The sequence below is a fragment of the Stylophora pistillata genome, chromosome 10 (genome assembly GCF_964205215.1).
Source record: "Stylophora pistillata chromosome 10, jaStyPist1.2, whole genome shotgun sequence".
Lineage (NCBI taxonomy): Eukaryota > Metazoa > Cnidaria > Anthozoa > Scleractinia > Pocilloporidae > Stylophora > Stylophora pistillata.
In genome coordinates this window covers 22,583,080-22,605,427 of record NC_142528.1, presented here as the reverse complement: position 1 = coordinate 22,605,427, position 22,348 = coordinate 22,583,080, and the positions used below count along the sequence as shown (strand labels likewise).

Sequence of the window (22,348 nt, the reverse complement as noted above, 5' to 3'; positions counted from 1 at the left end):
CAAGTGCGTAGTGTGTCGTCGTCTTCGCGGAACGGTTGGTGAACAGAAGATGGTGGATCTTCCTAAAGAGCGAATAACCCCCTCTCCTCCCTTCACGTACAGTGGCGTTGATTACTTTGGTCCCTTCTACATCAAGCAAGGACGGAAAGATGTTAAACGGTATAGACCACTTTCATAAATGGCTGCCGTGTAAATATTCTTTTGTTTAAATTCAAATTAGCCCTACTGGCCTCGCTTGAGATAATGTATTCTTTTGAATTTTGTACTGGAGAACGAGGCCAGTAGGGCTAATTTAAATTTAAACAAAGGAATATTAATCCGGCAGCCATTTATGAAAGTGGTCTATGGAGTACTATTTACATGCCTAGCTAGCCGAACGGTGCACATCGAAACGGCCAACTCATTGGAAACGGATTCCTTCATAAACGCCCTACGACGATTTATAGCAAGAAGAAGGCCAGTATGCGAGATCAGATCAGACCAAGGCACCAACATCGTAGGAGCAGAAAGAGAACTAAGGAAAGCTCTAGACGAGCTGGACCATGGTGCAATCCAAAAGAGCCTTTGCAGAGATTCAAGTGGACAAGTCAGATCCGTCAGAGTTACCACGGCAACAACAACCCTAGATCGTCCAATCGACAAACTCGTCCTGATACTGGAGAATGAAGAGTGGGGAAATCCAAGCCAGAGGAGCCATTAAGAGAAGAAAACTGTTATGAGCTTTAACGTTAAAGAACTGAGATCTTAAGAGCTTTAGCAAACTCTTAGGGGAGCCAGATGCTACCGCTGCATGGCTGTATTTGTTTCTTTAGTTTGTTTTCTCGTTTGTACGCGCATTATCGCATTCTTTGTCTATTTTTTTCGCCTTTACGTAATCAATATTCTGTTAGGTGTTTTGGCATAATTCGTCTAGTTAAGGCCTTTTGCATGCGTTTTTTAGGGAACTTGTGCTTTTGCCATTGCTACGTTTCATTTGTCCAGTTCGCTTACCGTCTTCTCCGTTTTTGATTTTCGTGTTCCTAGCCGTCCTAGTCATACAACGTTTCTACTGCACGCTTCGCATCGCTTTCGCTAATATCGTACATTTCGTGAAATCGATTAAACGACACGTAGCGTATTGGACGTTTGACTACAATATCGTTGTAATTTAGGTTTCCTGTGTTTTATTGTATTTTAGTTATATCAACTAAGTTGAAATTGCAAATCGTCTACCGTAGTGTTAAAAAGGTGACGTTTCGAGCGTTAGCCCTTCGTCAGAGCAAATAATAATAATAATAATAGGTCTTTATTGTTTTTAAGCAAAAATACGTGCTAAAACAAGAAAATTTCCAAAACAATAATTACAAGGCTATCAACATCACATAATATAAGACATTACATTAGATAGCTACTCTATATTTAAAAAGAGCCTATTAAAAAAAACTATTTTAAAACGCTGGGTATTAACCCTAGGGAGTTGACTACTAGGAACTCGGAGGCGCGCTGAGCTTTCTTTCGTTCTAGGGACAGAACGGTACAGAGAGTGACCAGGCATACTGGAGATCTTCTTGAATAGAGAGCGATCAACCTCTTCTAATACTCTTTATATATCAATTTGGTACGAAATATATTTGCGTTTAAAGCAGCGCTGTAGAAAATTCTGGACCGTTGTTAATTCAGGTATTGAGGAGGCTTGTATGGGTAGACCTTACTTTAGTTTAGGTAAAACAATTGATCTAAAAACGTAATCTACATCTGGTTGTTGATATCCCTCTTTGCGCAAACTCCTTATCACATAAAGACACTTATTGGCCTCTTGCAGCTTACCCTTGATATGCTTATTAAACCTGTGATTACTCTGTAAAGTAACCCCTAACACTTTTAGACAAGAAACTTGCGTTATATTGCTCACAGGGTCTATATCACGGGCAACCTTCTTGCAAAGTATTAGTTCATTACATTTTTTGGGATTACATGCCATGGCGTTATCTTGGGTCCAACTAAGAAACTGATTGACAACCTCTTGAGAAAGATCTATTTCATTTTTACATACTTTGACTAGTAAGGTAGTGTCGTCAGCATATTTAACTATGCTTGTAAGGTCACTATCTCTAATGGCTAAATCGTTGATAAACAAATTGAAAAGATGAGGCCCACTGACACTACCCTGGGTCGTTCCTTCGTTCACATTATGCCATTTGTAGATAAAACCCTTAAATATTAGTCTTTGTTTCCTATCCTTTAGAAAACTTAAGTACCAGTGGACAAGATAAGGATTGAGATGAAGAGCCTTTAGCTTTTCCCCTACTAACGAGTGTTTTACATTATCGAAGGCTTTCGAAAAATCCATCGCAAAAAGCCTAACATAATTACAATCCTTATCATCAAGTGCCCTTAAGTAATTATGCTGTATTTGAATCAAGGCGTCTGTACAGCTGCAGCCCTCCCTATAGGCATATTGTGTGACCATCAGATTTTCCCCCAAAACGTTCTTACTGTAATGATGGTATACAGTTCTTTCAAAACAGCGTGCTATAACTGGAGTCACATTAATTCCCCGAAAATCCGAATATTGAACAGGAGTGTCTACCTTTGGGAGGGGTTTGATGTTAGCTTCTTTCCAAGGTGTCGGCCAAGTGTAAGAGGACAGAGACTTGTTCCACAAAGCAGTCACCATAGGAGCGAGACTTGTGCAATTGTCCCTCCAAACCCAAAACGGTAACCCATCAGGGCCAGTAGCGGTTTTTTTAATCTTTGATAATGCCATCATCACATCAAATTCGTGGAACTTTGGGGGTGGGTGTGTCTCGGGGTTTACCCTTAGAGGTACTGGTTTGACATAGTTCTCGTTACACAAGTCCCCAAAATAATCACTAAGACCAGCAAGAAATTCCTTTTCTAAATATAGCTGAGGTTTCTCTTTCCTTAGGGTGATTTTGTCCACTCTCCTCCACCAGTGCAAAGTCCCCTGTGCTCCATTCCTGCCCCAGTTTTTTCTATTTTCACCAATCAACTTGTAGACCTTCGATGACAAGTGATCCACTTTGTGAACGTGGCCCTTATCAGCAGCTCTTTTCTTTTTCCTTAGAAGATATTTAATTAGTGGAGTAATCCAGTAGGGGTCACGTGAAGACATCACAACTCTCCTCCGCAGGGAAACACTTATCCATAAGATTGTGCAGTTCCCTGTTTAATATGCTAGTTGCCACTTCAACATCTGGAGCATTGATCACAGGTGTCCCATCGAAAAATTCTAACTCTGAGGTAAATTTAATCTTGTGATCCTTTCTAAAATCCCTAAAGCAGCATTTAGATCGAATTGATTTAATTTTATTCCCCGGAGGAAGTATCACGCCCCAGTGGTCAGTTTTTATCAGCGCTTGAAAGCGTTAAGGGTCGTTGAACAGCTCAGGGTGGTTTGTGAGGCAGTTATCCAAGATGGAAGACCCTCTGGTGGCGAAATTCACCATAGGCACTAGTTCAGATGAAGTGGAAAGACAGTCCAGATCTAGCCGGTTCAGATCACCTCCACAGGGTACTACCCCATTTGGATGCATGTCTAAGAATGAATCACAACGATCGATGATGGTACCAATAAGATCGCCTTCATCATACTGAAAACTTGGGGGATGATATAATCCAGTGATCAGCATATGATGTCCTGACGGAAGTAGTAATTCCACACTCGGCATCTCGAAGGAGCGTTCACGGTTAACATTCAAAACCTTTAAGTTTTCCCGCACATCTACTGCAACTCCAATGGAGGAATTGTGGGCCGTGTGTGGGTTTATATGCAGAAAGTGGAGCTACGCTAATGGTGGGCCTGGTAAAGAGAAAAACACGAATAAATTAGTCTGAAAAGTGTTCGTTGATATCTATGGGATTAAGAGTGCCGATTTAGAAAATAAACTTTCGTTCAAGAGTTTTGTGGCTTTCAGAGCTGCCTAAATATAAGAGAAAACCGCAGATTGCCAGATGCTGCTTAGAATGACTAGGTAGATTAAAGTGTCTAGCGACTGGTTTTGATGCGTCCTTTTCATTCCTTTCTACGTCCCGAAGGTGTTCTCGGAATCGGTCTCCTAGTCGTCATCCTGTTTCGCCGATGTGTATCTTTTTGCAATAGATGACGTTGGTGGAGGTGCACGTGAAGTGATCAGTGATCGTAAGGGATCGTTTGGGTCCCGATATTTTCTCAGCGTTGTTTCATTTACAAAGTCAGTCGCTAGACACTTAGTACACAGGTTAAGGCAAAGAATCCGATCTTACCGACGTACCACCGACACACTACCAACGCGTCGGCCGACACACTACCGACGCGTTGGTAAGATAGACCAACGCGTCGGCCAACGCATCGGCCGAAAGTACCAACGCGTTGGTATGATCGACCGCATAAGAAAAGGAACTTTAAATCACCACAATTTGAGAAAGAAACACTACCTAAGCGTTGAAAGCAAGACCAGTGTGTCGGCCAACGCGTCGGCCGACACACTACCGACGCGTTGATAAGAAAAAGGAATTCTAAATCACCGCCATTTTGAGAACGAAATACTAGTACTTTGGTCTTCTCGGATATCAACGGAGTTAGCATGTTAGCCGTTGTTTATTGGCAAGATTAGAAAGCGAAAAGTCTTTATTGATCATTGACTTTTTGAATATGTGGGGGCTCCTAAAGGAGCCAATTTTAATTGCAGTTTTACTGCACTGGAAACTGTTCGGCGATGTCTTCAAGCAGTCGAATGCTCGGTCTCTTCCGAAGTTCCTGAACCAGGTGAGCTCATCTAAGTAGCTCGGTAGGTACTCGTCAACTGGCATCAGCAAAGAGGGAGAAAACTGGATAGAGAGCCGTAGAAAAGCCAGAAACTGAGCCAAACTATAGAGCCATAGGTAGGCAGCTCATACAAAAAAAAATCAGCAACTTGGTAAAGGCTACAAAACAACCAAGGCCCAGTACGATGAATTGAGAGATCTGCCAAGACAAGGACGAGCTACTAAATCAGGCCCAGCTAGACGCCGACGAGATGGCAGATCTGGTTCGACAGAGTGAGGAGCGTGTCGCCGCCCACAAAGAGGAGATCAAGGAGAAAGGTAAGTGGTTTAAGGCCCTAGAAGAGCAGCTCCGAGCAATGCCAAATTCTGATGTACCATCATCTGCAAATCAGGAGGCTTCTGCGAAGGCAGGCCGAAACGACCTGGCCGAAATTCATCGACGCCACGCAGCTGTGCTTTCCACCCTCCAGGAGAAGAAGTGCAGCCTAAACCATGCTTACAGACTGGCAGGAACAGCACGTAGCATCATTAGGGACTTCCTGGGTATAGCGAAGCTGAGAATCATGAATGAGGTGAGATTTCAAAGCACCTTGCTTAATGGAGAAGCTAGGGGACCCCAAACTTGCCGTAAAAACCATCGAACAGGAGCGTCGAAAGCAGCTGGATGGACTCTTTCCGATCGTTAAAAGACTTCGCCTCACGAAGAAGCTGTTGCCGCTGGCATTGGACGATGCCTTCTATTCGTAAAGGCTTCCTCATCGAAAAAAAAAAAACGACTCCTTTAGGAGCCACGAATTTGAAAAAGTCTATGGCCAACGTAATAAATTTGCAGTATTTTAGGTGATGAAAATGTGAAAACTAGACGATGCGAATCGCTTTTGAATATTAAAGAGTCCTTATGGAAAATATACAAAATTGTTCATCTAATGCTTAGTTAGGATAAGTAACTAAGTGGGGACTGGGTTCCAATAACACGACAAACAAGATGGCGGCTAAAAGGAAATTATTCATTTTCACATCGCGAGTGAAAGTTTTCCAAAGAAGACGTTACAGATAAGTGTGGAAATTAAAGGAAGGTTTAGCATTGCTTAACGTACATAAGGCCCAAAGAAAGTCACCGACTCACCACCGACGCACCACCGACACACCACCGACGCATCTTGTGCGTTGGAGGGATATACGGTCACGGGTGACGCGTTGGTCGACATGTCGGTAGGATCGGATTCTTTATCTTTACCTTTTAAACTACCTAATCATTCTAAGCAGCATATGGCAATCTGCGGCCTTTCCTTACATTTAGGTAGCTCAGAAAGCCGCAAAACTCTTGAACAAAAGTTCACCTTTCAAATCGGCGCTCTTAACCCCGTAGGTATCAACGAACGCTTTTCATTCTACTAATTTATTCACAAATGACAAACATCACAATCTTTGAAACTAAGAGAGGTCATTCGAATTTACACCTCACTTAAATCAGCAAACATTGCATTAAGACCGAGTGCGTGTACACCCGGCCCATGGCAAAATACAGTGAAGTTCCGCTCATTGCAGTAATTAAATCATTGTCATGCCTCCAACATTAGTATTCAAAATTAAGCCGTGAAGGTGGCATGGCTTTCGAGTTGATTCCATATTGTTTAGTTAGATTATTAGGTCTACGAGGACCACAAGTTCGAAATTATAAAAAAAGAAGCAGTAGATATGGGCAAAAATACAGAAGTAAAACCGTCTGATATCTCAGTGTTGAAATTAATCGAAAAACGACCATTTTAGACTTTTTTGTTCGTAACATTTTGACCGAAGAAAACTACATCGGCGGCTGGAAGTAAAAGTTAAGTTGTCAGTCACGAGAGTGAAGAGGTTTCGTTTCGTTTCGTTCTCAAGTTTGCCCAAAAACTTTTCAGCACACCCTAACTAAGTAATGCGCCTTTCCACTACATAAACTCGTAAAACGGGTTGCGAGCCCTTGAGTCACTAGAATTAAAACATCACACCCCCCTTTGTTCAAGATGCGCTTGCTCATTGAAATGAAACATACCTCTTCCGAGATCATATTTTAAACACGGACTGCTCCGAGCTAAACCAAATCAATAAGGAGTGAGTTAGAAGTCGCACAACTGAACATTAATAATCCCAAAAAACACGCTGCGACGTATGTTGAACCGGCGTTTAAAAATGAGAATCAATAACTTCTTTATTGCATCAACTGTCAAGCCACCATGAAGTTTTCTCTGAAAAAATGAATTAGATTAAAAGAATCTCACGGAGTTATAAGCGATCTCATTTCACGAAGGAAATAACACATCGTGAAAATATACTAATGAAGTGAGGAACTGAAAGTTTTAAATATTTCGTAAACAAAACGAAACCTCTTTACTCTCGTGACTGACAACTTAACTTTTACTTCCAGCCGCCGATTTAGTTTTCTTCGGTCAAAATGTTACGAACAAAAATGTCTGAAATAAGTTCAAAGTTATTATTCGCCTTGACGAAGGGGTAACGCTCGAAACGTCAGCTTAGGAACTCTTTATGGTGGCTAATTTACATTATCAACTCAGTTGATAAAACCAAATTATCTCATTATACTTCCCACAAACGCAGCGCTATAGTTTGAGTTCTTCAAAAACGTACCCCCCTTTAGCATGATTAAAGCTGTGTCAGTTATTATAAGCGAGGCCCTATGTTTATCTTCGACAAGTAAGGAGCGAATGGAGATAAAGCCAACTAGATTGCTTGCGAACCCTAATGACTCCGGCCGACATAACCTTTTTCTTTTCTCTTGGAATAGAGACGTTACTCTTTGTTATGTCCATTCAACCCAGGAAAAGAAACTGTTCCCACCAAGATCTCTTAGTGTTTTCCAAAGGAAATTTCGAAAGTCGTTTTGGAAGTGACCTTATTAAAACATGTTTCTCTTCAAACATTTTGGTGTTATTTATCAGAGCGACTGGCGCCACGTCAGTTTGTTCAAAGTGACAGCCGGTGTACGAGTATTCTGAATTCATTTTGCATTGGCATGATCAAACAAAGCAACAATACGAGGTAAATATTTAGTTTGTGACTTTCAACGTACATGTTATGCTATCTAACTGATGAGACGGTTGGTGTTCCGGATTACAATTTGACTGCAGGTGACATACTGAAGAGAACTTAGAAAGACTCAGAAGTTGAACTTTAACTTCCAAAAGCCAGCAAGCCAATTTCTAGTCACAGTATATCAGAAAATAAATGCGGAAGAAAGAACTTACAACAACAACATCAAAATCAATTAGCTTTATGTCGCGTCATTTCTTTGTAAGCTTTGATGACAATTTAGAGACTTCCCTTTCCAACGAGAAAACTCGAGTTGGTTACCTCTGATGCATGAACAGAAATCGATGTCAGTAAGAGTTATCAACTCATCCATTTTCCTCTTTGTCTTCTAAAGGAACCATTCGATCAGAGAAAAGAGCACTGTGTTGAATTGGACACTCATTCTCTAAAGGTAAGGTATTATAAGCAATTCATGAAGTGCTCTTGATCAATGATAACTTTATGGAGTGGAACAACGAGTTGGGACAAAAGAAATCGATCCCTCAGGTGTTCAATTGAAAAGCGCGCTGTATTAATAGATTACCTCATAAGTAACATGCTCTAGATTTTCTTTGCTGCGATCGATTGCAATCGATTCCGCCTTTATCTAATTATTTTTTATTTAATTTTCTTTAGATCAAAACCAAATGACGACCATTTTTTTCAAGTTCGTTGTGGTTATCTTTATAGCCACCTTGTTCATCGACGAAGCTTCAGCGAATGCCTGTCCTCGTTGGGTGAAGCTTAACAAGAGTCCGGTCTGTTTCGGGGCTCGAAGTAACCAGTACGGTCGTTTTACCTGCTATAGCCAAACAGAAAGGTCATTAAAGACCAGAATTGCGGACTTTACAAACGTCAGGGTCGTTGGTTTCGAATCTAATTACCACGAGAGACTTTTCCTTAAGCCTGGCACTCTAATTTGGATCCGAATGCTGGGAACGATTACATCGTACTTCCAGAAGCCTATAAAGACCTCGCGCGAGCATCAAATACATAGTTACGCGCGCAAGCTTCGCGTCACGTTTTTAACTTTTAAATAGTGCATGATAACGATCTTCTTTTTTTATAACACTGATGAAGGCTTAAGCATTAGCCGAAACGTCTGCTTCAGAAATAGCAACAGTCAGAGACAACCATTTTCCTTAAAACTCTCTTCAAATATGTTGGTGTTGTTTTATCAGAGCGGCTAGCGCCACGTCAGTTTGTTTAAAGTTACAGCCGGTGAACGAGTATTCCAGTGAATTAATTTTGCATTATATACTTAAGAGAACTCGGAAAGACTCAGAATTTGAACTTTATCTTCCAAAAGCCAGCGAGTCAGTTTCTAGGTACAGTATATCAGAAAGTAAATGCGGAAAAAAGAACTGACAATAGTAACTTCGAAATCAATTAGCTTTATGTCGCGTCATTCCCGTGTAAGCGTTGTTGACAATTTAGAGACTTCCTTTTCAAACGAGAAAATTCGAGTTGGTTACCTCTTATGCAATGCACAGAAACCTATGTCAATAAAGGTTATCAACTCGTCTATGAGTTCTATATTCCCGTTTGTCTTTTAAAGGAAACATTCGATCGGAGAAAAGAACACTGTGTTGAATTGAACGCTGATTTTCTAAAGGTAAGGTATTGTAAGTAATTCATGAAGTGCTCTTGATCAATAACTTTACGGAGTGGAACAACGAGCTAGGACATAAAGAAATCGATCCCTCAGGTGTTCAATTGAAAAGCGCGCCGTAAATGATAGATTACCTCATAAGTAACATGCTCTAGATGTTTTTTGCTGCGATCGATTGAAATCGATTCCGCCTTTATCTAATTATTTTTTATTTAATTTTCTTTAGATCAAAACCAAATGACGACCACGTTTTTCAAGTTCGTTGTGGTTGTCTTGATATCCGCCCTGTTCATTGACGAAGCTTCAGCGAATGTCTGTCCTCGTTGGGTGAAGCTTAACAAGAGTCCGGTCTGTTTCGGGGCTCGAAGTAACCAGTACGGTCGTTTTACCTACCCTCGGAACATCTTCGTGAGCTCGTTCATGCTCGTCCACCGCTCTGGAACAGTGACGTGTAATAAAAAAAATTACAGCTACTGGGGATGTCATCCTAATAACGCAGGTCTTGTTGTTGTCTTAACGGACCATCAAAACAAGCTTTTGGCCCCAGCTGCTACCAATAGTGGTGGATGGTACAATCTGGCAGGTTACACCTCCTCGTCTTCTGCTCTTGTGTTCTGTGCTCCCAAGAAGCCCCACTGTATCTTCGCCAATACCGAGCTGCGCCTGTGGTACGGAGAAGACTTACGTGGCCACACAGAGAGTGATAACGGCGGCCGAACATGCGCAGATGTGTATGGTCTGTTGGCCTAAACTGTTCCTAACAAGAAACCTCGAACATTAGACTGAATAGATCAGTTGCTGTTAAAAATTTAGTTTTTTCTTTGTACTAAGCTATCGGAAAAAAGAAAATAAAATTATTCGAGGTGAGGCGACTGGTATTTAATTATGACCAAAGCCTATTTATTGAAAAAAGTACTGTAAACTTAGAGACTGAATGCTTCTTATTTAGCACAGTTTCATTTAAAACCTACAGAGAAAGTCCAAATTAGTGAAGCTCTTGTATCATATGGCCATTCATTATTGTGATCGAAAAAAAATATCTAGAAGCATAAATTTAGTCGTGATGGCATACAAACTAGGCAAAAAAATTACTCGGATCAGAAAGGATAGATCATTCCCAGAGATCGCGGGAGTTCCCATTGCCAGAAATTTGGGACAATATTTCGGAGGGGGTTGTCGTGTTACAAGCAAAATGGCGCCGAAACAGTATAAGGAAATGAAAGGGAAAAGATTGTTTTTTCAAAATAGCTGTCTAAGAATGGGATATTCTTTCGCTGCTTGGTTGGAAATGCACCCTGAATCGGTTAAAGCGTCCATCGCTACGAAAAAGAAATACTCAAAGTCAAGCCCACCTTTTCCCAAGGTATACGAGTAAACTCACAATTCTGACTCCAGTTTTCCCATACAAACTCTTAAATCTGCTTTGACTAGGTGTTACAATTCTTTTGTGGTGTGAACAACCTCGTGAAGATTCGCAATTGCATAGTTCGACATACATTCTGCAGAAGTTTGCTCAACTAAATCACTCGTAAATGGTCGAATATGTTGGCCCACAAGTTTTCTTTGAGCCGGGAGACTCTTCGTATTTTCAGAGAGCTCAAAAGCCCAATACGCCATTTTTAAATACCCCAATTTTAGGAAGGAAGAACACGAAAGATACAAGTCCCTGTAACTGCACAATTTGGCCGCCATTTTCCTTGTTTTGACGTCTCCTTTGGCTTTCTGGGATAGTAAGGTACCAGGCCTTTCTCTGACGGGGTTTTACGAAAGTAGAAAGTTACTTCTGCTCTGTGAAGTTCACTTCACTTCCATCGTCGCCATATTGAATTGTCTGTAATACGATATACCGCTGACATTCCGTCACGGGTTCGAAATGTACCCGATTGCTGGTGATGAAACAGAAGCGAACTCATGAAGCCACTGATATTTAACAATTATTCCACGAGCGCGCGTTGGATATGAGATGATAGATAGCCAACGAGGCGCGTAGCGCTGAGTTGGCTATAATCATCTCATATCCAACAAGCACGAGTGGAATAATTGTTTTAATAAAAAAAAAAAACGCCCCCAAGATATTAGACAAATCTTCTCGACTTTATAATGTAAGAAGAAACCGGATGTTACAATGTACAGATATTAGATTATGGTATATTGGCTCATATACCATAATGGCTTAGCCAATAAAAAGTCTTGAATTGCATTAACCAATGATCCAGTTTTTAATAATCCCAAATATTTAACGAGGCTTCAAAATATTTACTTACTTGACTACCTCAGGTGAGTATTTGAGAAGTTCGGTGTTTCGACAAGGACGTTAATGATCGCCCTAGTAATGTACTTATAGGAACATGAATCAAATCAGTAATTGTGTGAGTTTTCAAAACATCTGACTGTAAACGAAGAATTATGACAAGGGTGTCTATCATGGGAGCATTTTTGTGTGGTTCCATAATTAGTCTAAATAAGCCAAGAAAGAGAGCTAGATATGTCAGACTCTGGAGATCTAAAGCCTGGAACTCTCTTCCTCTTTCGTAAGCTTGTGTAGCATAGAAAAATTCCTCTTCTATCTTGCGGCTAGCTTGGCTCCTCACTGACGACAAGAACATACACAAGACACTGGTATTTCAATCCATACCAGTTGTAACTACTGTGACACCAATCTACCACCTCCCCTATTAGATACGCTTTTTATTAACACTTTACACCCCGATATCAGTAAACATAAACTGGGAAACTTATCTGTTTTGTAAACAGTGCTGCGGTCGGAGCTTACAAACTTTGCCCATTCTTTCTTGACATCGGTTGGTAATTTCTTCTCTATCGCGCTCATAGAACTGGTTGTAGTTAGTTCTTTTTCTAGTCCGAATCTCTTTAAGTCTCGGTAACCATCCTCGACGACGTTGATTAACTCGATGAGTCTGTTGTTTTCGCTGTCCCTGATATTTCTCGAATTCTGTATTGCGTTCATGATGACATCTACAACTTTCGTGGGATCACCATGTTTTTCATCTAATCGTTTCCACATAGCTTTAAGTTCGTCATCAGTACTTTTCAAGACATCAGCCTTTACTAGGACATGATCGAAGGATGTAAGGAGCGCTTTCGATGTTAATTGTCGGCATGACTTGTTTCTCAAAGTCCATTTTAAATCGAGTATAATCTCTTATTTCTCCTGTAAATAATGGCATCTTGACTTTTTCTAGTTGAAGTGGATTCTGTTTTCGTATGCTGTCGTGATCTGTTTCCTTAGCGATAAATGATTCGATCCTTCAGCTGACTTCATTGCAGTGCGCGTGCACGTTACGAATCCATTCGATCTCGTATTCTGCGCGCTTACTGTCTACTAGCTCGAGCGCTTTAATATTTAATATTTAATATTTAATATTTAATATTTTATTTAATATTTAATATTTAATATTTTAATATTTTTTAAATAAATAGTGTAATTCATTGCAGTTCTTTAGCGTAGTATCTAATTCTTTAGAAGTCTTGCGCAAAGCTGGCGTCGTTTCTTGACCGTTACTTTGTGATTCCATTACTGTAGACTTTGTGCATGCTTTGTAAGAGTTTCAAAGATTGTTTCCATTGATTTTTTTCTTGTTTACTTGCTCCATCAAGCTTTGAAATCTTTCTTGTTCCGTTCTGAATACTTCTTGTCGATCTATTTCTTCTCTTTGCTTCTTCTCGATTTGAATCTGTTCGTTCTTGTATTGAGCTTGTATGTCTGCTGCCTCATTGTACAGCTCTTGAAGTTCAGTGATCCATGATTCACTTTGTTCAACTTCTTCCTCTGTTAAGTGTATGGCATAAATGTCATGCTTATCTTCAACTGTATTCCAGGCTTCACTGAGTTCAGCGAATATTTCTCTTCACAGTATCGATACCTTTGTTTTCCTTGATGGACTTTGAGAATTCGTTCTGCTTTCTTGTAAAACGTGTTTTAGCTGAGTTCCTTATCTTTTTTGCTTCTTCAGCCATCTCATCTCCTCCAAAACGGATTTCGAACAACAAATGTATTGCTGTAACCAACGATTTCAAACTGTGTTCTTTAATATCTGTTAATATACATGTGTGTTCGAAATCTGATGGTTGTCATCAATTAGTGATAGTTTCGTTTTGTGATTGTCCAATTATAGGTTATTAACGATTGTTGCGTTTTCACGCATAATTGATTAATCTAGAGTTAAACAGTAATTATAGTGCTAACAAAGAACGTTCCATGAAGAGAATAACCATAGTAAGCATGCTAATTAAAACTCTACGAATGACCGGCATCTAATTTCTCCTTACAGTAAAACACTGAATCATCCCTTTGGATCCTGAGAATAATGGAAATGATCACCAAAACGAGGAGCTTTGATTGCTAAACAAATTCTCCTTGTCAGTAGCAAAGGAAATGTATCGAGAAGAGTGTGAAGAAAATGGATAATAATGTTAGGGTGTAAAGGGTTAAAAAAGAGCTTGTTGATAATATCCAAGTTTGTCAGTTTATTGGCTGAACACATAAACGATTGTCAACCAACAAAATAAACCTTCAGTGATAAAGGATTACATATTTAATTTTGGTAATTATTTTTGTTTACAGTATTAGAAGTCACAAATGTTAAAAGATGTGACACTCAAACTTTGAATACATTCAAAATTCAGGAGAAACTGTAATGAATCAAAATCAGAGAAGGAAAAATGCAATGATCACTCATGTTAGAATTGCACTCACCAGAGAGCACTGAGAGAGACTTTTGGAAAATTCTTATTTGGGTGGTATACCAAATAGAACATAAAATGTATTATAAAATGTATTATATGGTATATAAAATGTATTATTTACCTGTTATTTCTTCTTCTCCTTTTTAACTTATATGTCCCGTAAATATCGTTGTTAGACATTGTAACCAAAAAGCCTAAGTTGAGAGTTACAATAAACGTATATATGTAGGTATGTATGTATGTATGTATGTATGTATGTATGTACTTTATATCAATTTGGTTGATCAAGAAAGGGTGGTGTACTGCGTCTGAGCCCGCGATGTCTACAGAGGTAGGTACCAAAATTGAAGATGAAGCAATTTCCCGTCTGATTTAGACGTTTTTATTTTTTTTTTAATTCGTTTTGAAATCTTTTTAAACTTGGCCAGAGCGAACAATTTCATTCTTGAAGAACGACATGCTAAAAATTCTCATTGATAAAGAACACATGGCTCATTTTAAGGTGAAGTAAACTGTAAATTTTTGCTGCGCTGTAAATTTTTGCTGCGCTGTAACTTTGCCGGCTCTCGAAATAAACAATTTATGCCTGATTCTAATGAAGCAAAATCTTTTTGCTATATAATAAATCCTTTATTGACCGAGCGTGAGGTCAAGATGGCTGGATATTGGCCGAGTTTTTTTTGTTGTTGTTTTTTTTGCGTTTTTATGGACCTCGATTTCGTTTCAGTCCATAAAAGCGCATTAGAGAACTCAGCCAATATCCAGCCATCTTGACCTCACGCTTGGTCCATAACGCATATTTTTGTGACAAGTACATCGAAATAGGCGCTAAGAAAGAGGAACATGTCACTTAACTGAACTTGTGGCTGCGAAGACACAACGTTTACAGTCGTAAAACTTGTTCATTTCAGTCTTGGCCACGTACGTATCACAAATGACAAACTTCACAATCTTTTAGACTAAGAGAGGTCATTTTAATTTCCACTTCACTAAAATCAACAAACATTGATGTAAGACCGAGTACGTGTACACCCATAGCAAAATGCAGCAAGGTTCCACTCATTGCAATGATTAAATCAATGTAGTGCCACTAGAATTAGTATTAATCCAAATTAAGTGAGAGTGATTATCTGGCTTTCGAGTTTATTTTATACTGTTTAGTAAGATTATTAGGTCTAAGGGAAACACAAGTTCCAAACTATAAAAAAAGAAGCAGTAGATATGGGAAAAAAACACAAAAGTAAAACTGTCTAATATCTGTGTTGAAATTAATCGGATAACGGCCAATTTAGACATTTTTGTTCGCGATATTTTGACCGAAGGAAAAAACATCGGCGGCTTGAAGTAAACGTTAAAGGGGTTTCGTTTCGCTCTCAAGTTTGCCCCAAAATTTTTCAGTACACCCAAACTAAATAATGCGCCTTTCCTCCGCATAAATTCGTAAAATGGGCTGCAAGCCCTTGAGTCACTAGATTTACAACATCACATCCCTCGTGTTCAAGATGCGCTTGCACACTGAAATGAAACATACCTCTTACGGGATCATATTTTAAACATGGACTGCTCCGAGCCAAACCAAGTCAATAAGGAGTTGATATTCCCACAACTGATCATTAATAATCTGCTAACCTGAAACACGCTATGACGTATGCTGAACCGCCGGCTGTTAAAAATGAGAATCAATAACTTCTGTATTGCATCAACTGTCAAGCCACCATAAGTCAGTCTTGTTTTCTCTGACAAAATGAATTAGATTAAAAGAATCTCACGGAGCCATTAGCGATCTCAGTTCAAGAAGGAAATTACACTTCGTGAAAACATCAGTAAGGAAGTGAGGAACCGAAAGTATTATTTTATTACGTGAACAAACCATGTAAACATAGAAATAAGTTCAAAGTCATTACTCGCTCTGACGAAGGACTGACGCTCGAAACGTCAGCTTAGAAACTCTTTATGGTGGCTAATTTATATTATCAACCCAAGTGATAAAACCAAATTATCTTGTTATACTTCCCCATCGACGCAGCACTAGTTTCAGTTCTTTAGAAACGTACCCCCCTCAATTATAGTTTAAGCTGTGGCAGTTAATATAAGCGAGACCCTATCTTTATCTTCGACAAGTAAGGAGCGAATTGCGACATAGCCAACTGGATTAATTTCGAACGGCCCGAATAACATGACTGATTCGTTTTTTTTCCTCAGGGAATGGAGACAGTACTCTGTGTTATGTTCGTCTGACCCGAAAAAGAAACAGGTTCCCACTGAAATCTTTTATTGTGTTTCAAAGGAAATTTCGAAAAGTAGTTTGAAAATGACCCAATACAACATGTTTCTCTCCAAACAAGTTGGTCTTGTTTCATCAAAGCGACTGGCGGCACGTTAGTTTGTTCAACTGACTGATAGCCGGCGTACGAGTATTCTGAATTCATTTTGCCTTGGCATAATCCAACAAAGCAAACAATATGAAGTAAATATTTAGTGTATGACTTAATACATACATACATAGGTTAATTGACCACTCCCTATAGGGGCTTTTCAGGGCCAACACCCACCCATCCCACCCCAGGAGAGGACATCCACCACACAGTGGTCTCGTGCGTGGGAAATCAACGTCTCCTACTCCTAAACCTGCAAGAGACAGGGTCTACGGTTTATTCGTCCTTATCCGAGAAGACTAGAGTATCTATCCATTTCTTGTTATAGAAAGGTAGCAAATTCTCCTCAGTTATTTTAAGACCATGAGTATTGGTCCGGCCGGGACTCGAACCCTCGACCTCCCGCACAACACAATCCGGCGCGCTAACCAATTGAGCTATATCTTCTTTCAGAACCAACGTGCATGTTATTCTATCTAACTGATGAGAAGGTTGGTGCTCAGGATTAAAATTTGACTACAGGTCGGACATACTGAAGAGAACTCGGAAAGACTCAGAATTTAAACTCTAACTTTCAAAAGCCACTAGAAAATGAATGCGGAAGAAAGAACTTACGATAATAACATCAAAATCAATCAGCTTTATGTCGCGTCATTCCCGTGTAAGCTTTGATTACAATTTAGAGACTTCCTTTTCCGACGAGAAAATTCGAGTTGATTACTTCTGATACAATACACAGAAACCGATGTCAAAAAGAGTTATGAACGCATTGATGAGTTCTATATTCCTTTTTGTCTTCTAAAGGAAACATTCGATCGGAGAAAGGAACACAGTGTCAAATTGAACACTCATTCTCTAAAAGTAAGGCATTATGAGTAATTCATGAAGTGTTCTTGATCAGCAACTTTATGGACTGGAACAACAATCTGGGCCGAAAAGAAATCGATTCCCTCGGTGTTCAATTCAAAAGCGTGTAGTGAATATAGAATACTTAAAAAGTAACTTTCCCATGATTTTCTTCGCTCTGATCGATTGGAATCGATGCCGCCTTTATCTAAATGCATGTTTTTTTTTGTTTTTTTTTTTCATGTCGTACTGTTTTTTATTCTATTTTCTTCAGATCAAAACCAAATGAACATGTTTTTCAAGTTCGTTGTGGTTGTCTTGATGGCCACCCTGTTTATCGACGAAGCTTCAGCGAATACCTTTCCTCGTTGGGTGAAGCTTAACAAGAGTCCGGTCTGTTTCGGGGCTCAAAGTAACCAGTACGGTCGTTTTACCTACCCTCGGAACATCTTCGTGAGCTCGTTCATGCTCGTCCACCGCTCTGGAACAGTGTCGTGTAATAAAAAAAGTTACAGCTACTGGGGATGTTCTACGAATAACCCATATCTTTCGTTGTCTAAACGGATCATCAAAACAGGATACTGGCCCCAGCTGCATCAAAATTAAACAAGTATGGATGGTACAATCTGGCAGGTTACACTTCCTCGTCCTCTGCTCTTGTGTTCTGTGCTCCCAAGAAGCCCCACTGTATCTTCGCCAATACCGAGCTGCGCCTGTGGTACGGAGAAGATTTACGTGACCATACAGAGAGTAATAACGGCGGCCGAACTTGCGCAGATGTGTATGGTCTGTTCGCCTAAACTGTTCCTAACAAGAAACCTCGAACATTAGACCGAATAGATCAGTTGTTGTGAAAATTTATTTTTTTCTTTGTACTAAGCTATCGGAAAAAAGAAAATAAAATCATTCGAGGTGAGGTGACTGGTATTTATTTACAACCAAAACCTATTTATTAAAAGGAAAACTGTAAACTTAGATGCTGAATGCTTCTTGTTCAGCATAGTTTCATTTAAAACCTACTGTTCGGAAGCGAAACGGAAAATCCAAACAGACACTTTAAATTTAATTCCAACACGGAAAACTGTAGACTCACAGTAAACGACAACGACCGTTAAACAAACCGCCACACGATAAAACTAAAAACTTTCTCAACTCTTCTCTATAATTATAAAATAGAGGAAAAAATTACTGAATGCTGATTAATCAATGAAGAGGGTATTTTTTCTTAATTTTGTTTGAGAAGAGGGCAAAATTACTAGCTCATGATTGGTACTCAGGTTGCTTAGCAACAGCTTATGCTATCGAAAAGTTGTTGCCGAAGATTTTCTGTAACAATGGCGTCTCGTTTCGAGATAGTTGACGAGGAACATATCGAAGAATTAAAAGACAAGAGTGAAAACGTTAACACGAGAAAAAGTACGGAGTACTGGAAGAACGTTTTTAAAAAGTGGGTGAATGAAAGAAACTTCCAAGCAAATTTAGAACAGTACGAGAGCGATGTCCTCGACCGAACTCTGGCGCAGTTTTATGCCGAGTTACGAAAAGAAAACGGGGATGAATATGAGCCCGACTGCCTGAAAGTAATGCAGGTATCACTGGAGAGATATCTAAAATCAAAAGCCTATCAAAAGTCCTGGTATCTTTGTGCAAAAATAAAATTTCATTCAGCTCATTCGTGTGTTTGTGGCCATTGATTCTCTGTCAACTTTAAATGGCTTCCTATGACTGATTACTGAAGAACGCATTCAGAAATTCAGTAATTTTCCCTTCAATTTCATTAACAAGTAATCGCAATGGGTCCTCGTAAAATTAAGGATTAATATCACTTGTGTTTTCAGAAATTGCTGAAAACACAAGTGATATTAATCCTTACTTTTACTCGGCCACGTGCGATTGGTTGGAGCGCCGGATTGTGTTGTACGGGAGGTCGAGGGCTCGAGCCCCGACCGGACCGATACTCATGGTCTTAAAATAAGTGAGGAGAATTTGCTACCTTTCTATAATCAAAAAATGGATAGATTTTCTAGTCTTCTCGGACAAGGACGAATAAACCGTAGGCCCCGTCTCCTGCAGGGTTAGGGGTAGGAGACGTTAACTTCCCACGCACGAGATTACTGTGTGGTGACTGTGGTGGATGTCCTCCCCTGGGTGGGATGGGTGGGAATTGGCCCTGAAAAGCCCCCATGGGGAGTGGTCAAGTAACGTATATATGTATTACCTATATTAATAATATTATTACCTATAATAGTATCACTAATAATATTATTAACAATATTATTAACTATAATAGTATTACCTATAATAACTAAGTAGTTGTCAGTTGTCAGTACAACTTTTGTAATTTAAAGGTCTAATAAAGTTCTTCTCTTCTTCTCAAAACTGACAAAATCTTGCCACATTCGCTTAACAAGACCGGAATATCTACGAAACAAAGGCGACCCCAAACATCGGCGACAATCCGCAAAAAATACGTATCCTCATTCAAGTCTGATTTTACAGCGGTGAAATGGTAAAAGGAAATAATCAAAAGGAAGTTTTGACAAAATACAACTCTGACTATTAATTTACAAAGGGGAGAAAAAACATGACAGGTCAGAGAATCTCTCAGAACTGCACACGTGCTACAGAAACTAAACGAGTACTTTTAAAGAACTGGAGCCGTGGGGCTAAATTAAACAAACAGGTATTATTTCTAAAGATTTGTACATTGTACAGGTGAGAGAACAATAGGACACGTAGTCCCCTACTAGGTTCATCTACCTAAACCCAACCCACCCATCCCACCTCGGGGAAGGACATCCATCACACAGTAATCTCGTGCGTGGGAAATTAACGTCCTACCCCTCCTGCAGGAGACGGGACCTCCATTTATTCGTCCCTATCCGAGAAGACTAGAATATCTAACTATTTCTTGATGTTATAGAAAGGTAGCATATTCTTCTCAATTATTTTAAGACCTTGAGTATTGGTCTGGCCGGGGCTCGAACCCTCAACCTCCCGCACAACAGTCCAGCGCTCTATCCCTTGAGCTAGCTGGGAGGCGGTTATTTTTCATTCGGTCCGATTTTCAAGAAGGGTAACAACAGCAAAAAGTGGAGTCGAAAGTTTTTATAAATATAGAATCGTAACGCAGAGCAGAAGGCTTATAAGTGGGATTATTAAACTCTAGACTTGCTACAGTCATTACACAATAGCGTGTCAAGTTGATATGATAACCCAATATCTGCAGCAGATATTAGGTTGTCGTGTCGAGTTCAAAGTCTGTCTAGTTTCCAAGCCCCTCGTCCGTCTAGTGTCCTCAAACTCTCCCAACTCAGAGAGCAATGTCTTCTTTTGCAAACCGTTTAAAAGAGTTTAATAAGACAATTAGTGAATTTGGTTTTCGCGTGATGTCACCTAAAGTGATCACTACACTGACCAAACATTCTTTGATGTGTGAGAACTGTATTTGATTCCAACGAAACTTTGCATTGAACGAAAAATGGCGACTAAACCAAAACAAAAAATAACAACAACACCACGAGGTCTCGAATCACATCATTATCACATGATGTCGATCATAGGTACGTAAAGCGTACAAATTGAACTAAATGTTATTTGAATTAAAACAAGGTAATTATAGTCGCGACACGTGATATTATGGATTATGAAACCTCGTGTTAGTGTTATCTGCCAAAGCTATCTGCCTCAGCCTTCGGCTCCAGTATATAACTCAGACCACTGCACTGATAATTCATAATACCATGCTCAACCTCATCCAATAATTGCTTAATGGTACACGTCAACTTCACTTTTCTCTATTGCTAGGAAACCTATGCAGTTATACGTTATCTCGGGCTCATTCGAGTAATGGTGCACCCAATTTAGTCGACTAAGATCTTCTGCGTATCGCAAAATATTATAGCAGACTTCTTTCACTGCAGAGTACAATCAAACCCGTATTAAGCGGACAACCACAGGGAATGGCGCTTAATACAGGTTGACCGCTTTATACAGCTTCGCAAGATCTTCCACTAGTGCTGCTCCCAAGTCGAAGTCTTAGGCCTAGTTTATACGTCGCGGTACAGTCGAATTTAATTCAGACGAATTTAATTCAAGGTCCCACAAGCAATTAAATTCGACGATATCGGAACATATAAAACGAATTAAATTCGTTTGGTAAATTAAATTCGTCCTTGACGTTTTATCCGTCTTGGTAAGAAGGATAAAATATCGATAACGCGTCTTCAGTTTTAACGTCGCACTAGCGTCGCGTCGAATGAAATGCATACATTTTCTTAATGTATTTCAACCGCGCCATGTTTGTTTCCAAATGACACCTCTGACCAGAGGCACTGCATTTGGGAAGAGAATTAAATTCGATCGTATTGATTTCGCCGCATAAAACCACGCCACGATTTACGTCGACGGAACGACGAATTTAATGGAATTAGGGCTGATAGTTTCTAAAGAAACTGTTTGGGGCTGGATCGGTGGGTGTAATGAAATAATTTGAATATATCAACAAAGTTGAATTATAACATAACCAAAGTAAATCGCGCGCTCTGATTGGTCAATTTAGCGTTCCCCATTTGCCCATGGGTGTACGCTGCTGACGTGAGCAAATGCAAAGACTATTTTTCCGCGCGCGCTTGTTTTTTCTGGTCGCGTAAGATTTGTTAAATAAACGGGAACTCTTTAGCTACAATGTATCAATGTTATGTTATAAAACAAATGGTAAACACCACAGCGTACACTATTGAGTTATGGATGCACTTGGGAGGTTTGCTAAGCACTCAAGAAGCTAGAGTCGCTCTCGGCTATCGCCTCGAGCGACTCTTACGCTTCTTTCGTGCTTAGCAACCTCCCGCGTGCATCCATAACTCAATAGTGTACGCTGTGGTGTTTACCATTTGTTAAATGGTAAATTGGCCACCGTTACGATTAAAAAAGCTGACGTTTCGAGCGTTAGCCCTTCGTCGGAGCGAATAGGGAGTTGTGGTTTGTGTGTGCT

At 39.8% G+C, this 22,348-nt stretch overlaps 1 protein-coding gene and 3 pseudogenes across 1 annotated transcript; 2 read left to right on the top strand and 2 right to left on the bottom strand.

The window, feature by feature from the left end:
- Positions 1–9,287: 9,287 nt before the first annotated feature.
- On the top strand, positions 9,288–10,294 carry LOC148722283 (uncharacterized). The gene is made up of 2 exons (XM_088736671.1): positions 9,288–9,430; positions 9,654–10,294. Exon 2 carries the CDS (start codon positions 9,665–9,667, stop codon positions 10,175–10,177), a length of 513 nt encoding a protein of 170 aa, XP_088592797.1. The 5' UTR covers positions 9,288–9,430; positions 9,654–9,664; the 3' UTR covers positions 10,178–10,294.
- A 1,016-nt stretch (positions 10,295–11,310) lies between these two features.
- On the bottom strand, positions 11,311–12,771 carry LOC148722282 (uncharacterized; annotated as a pseudogene).
- LOC148722281 (uncharacterized) lies at positions 12,099–13,525 on the bottom strand (annotated as a pseudogene).
- A 3,963-nt stretch (positions 13,526–17,488) lies between these two features.
- LOC148722280 (uncharacterized) lies at positions 17,489–18,271 on the top strand (annotated as a pseudogene).
- Positions 18,272–22,348: the final 4,077 nt, after the last annotated feature.

What these genes read in the sequence shown, in the direction of transcription:
- LOC148722283 (XM_088736671.1), top strand. Translation starts at nt 9,665, where the DNA reads ATGACGACCACGTTTTTCAAGTTCGTTGTGGTTGTCTTGATATCCGCC.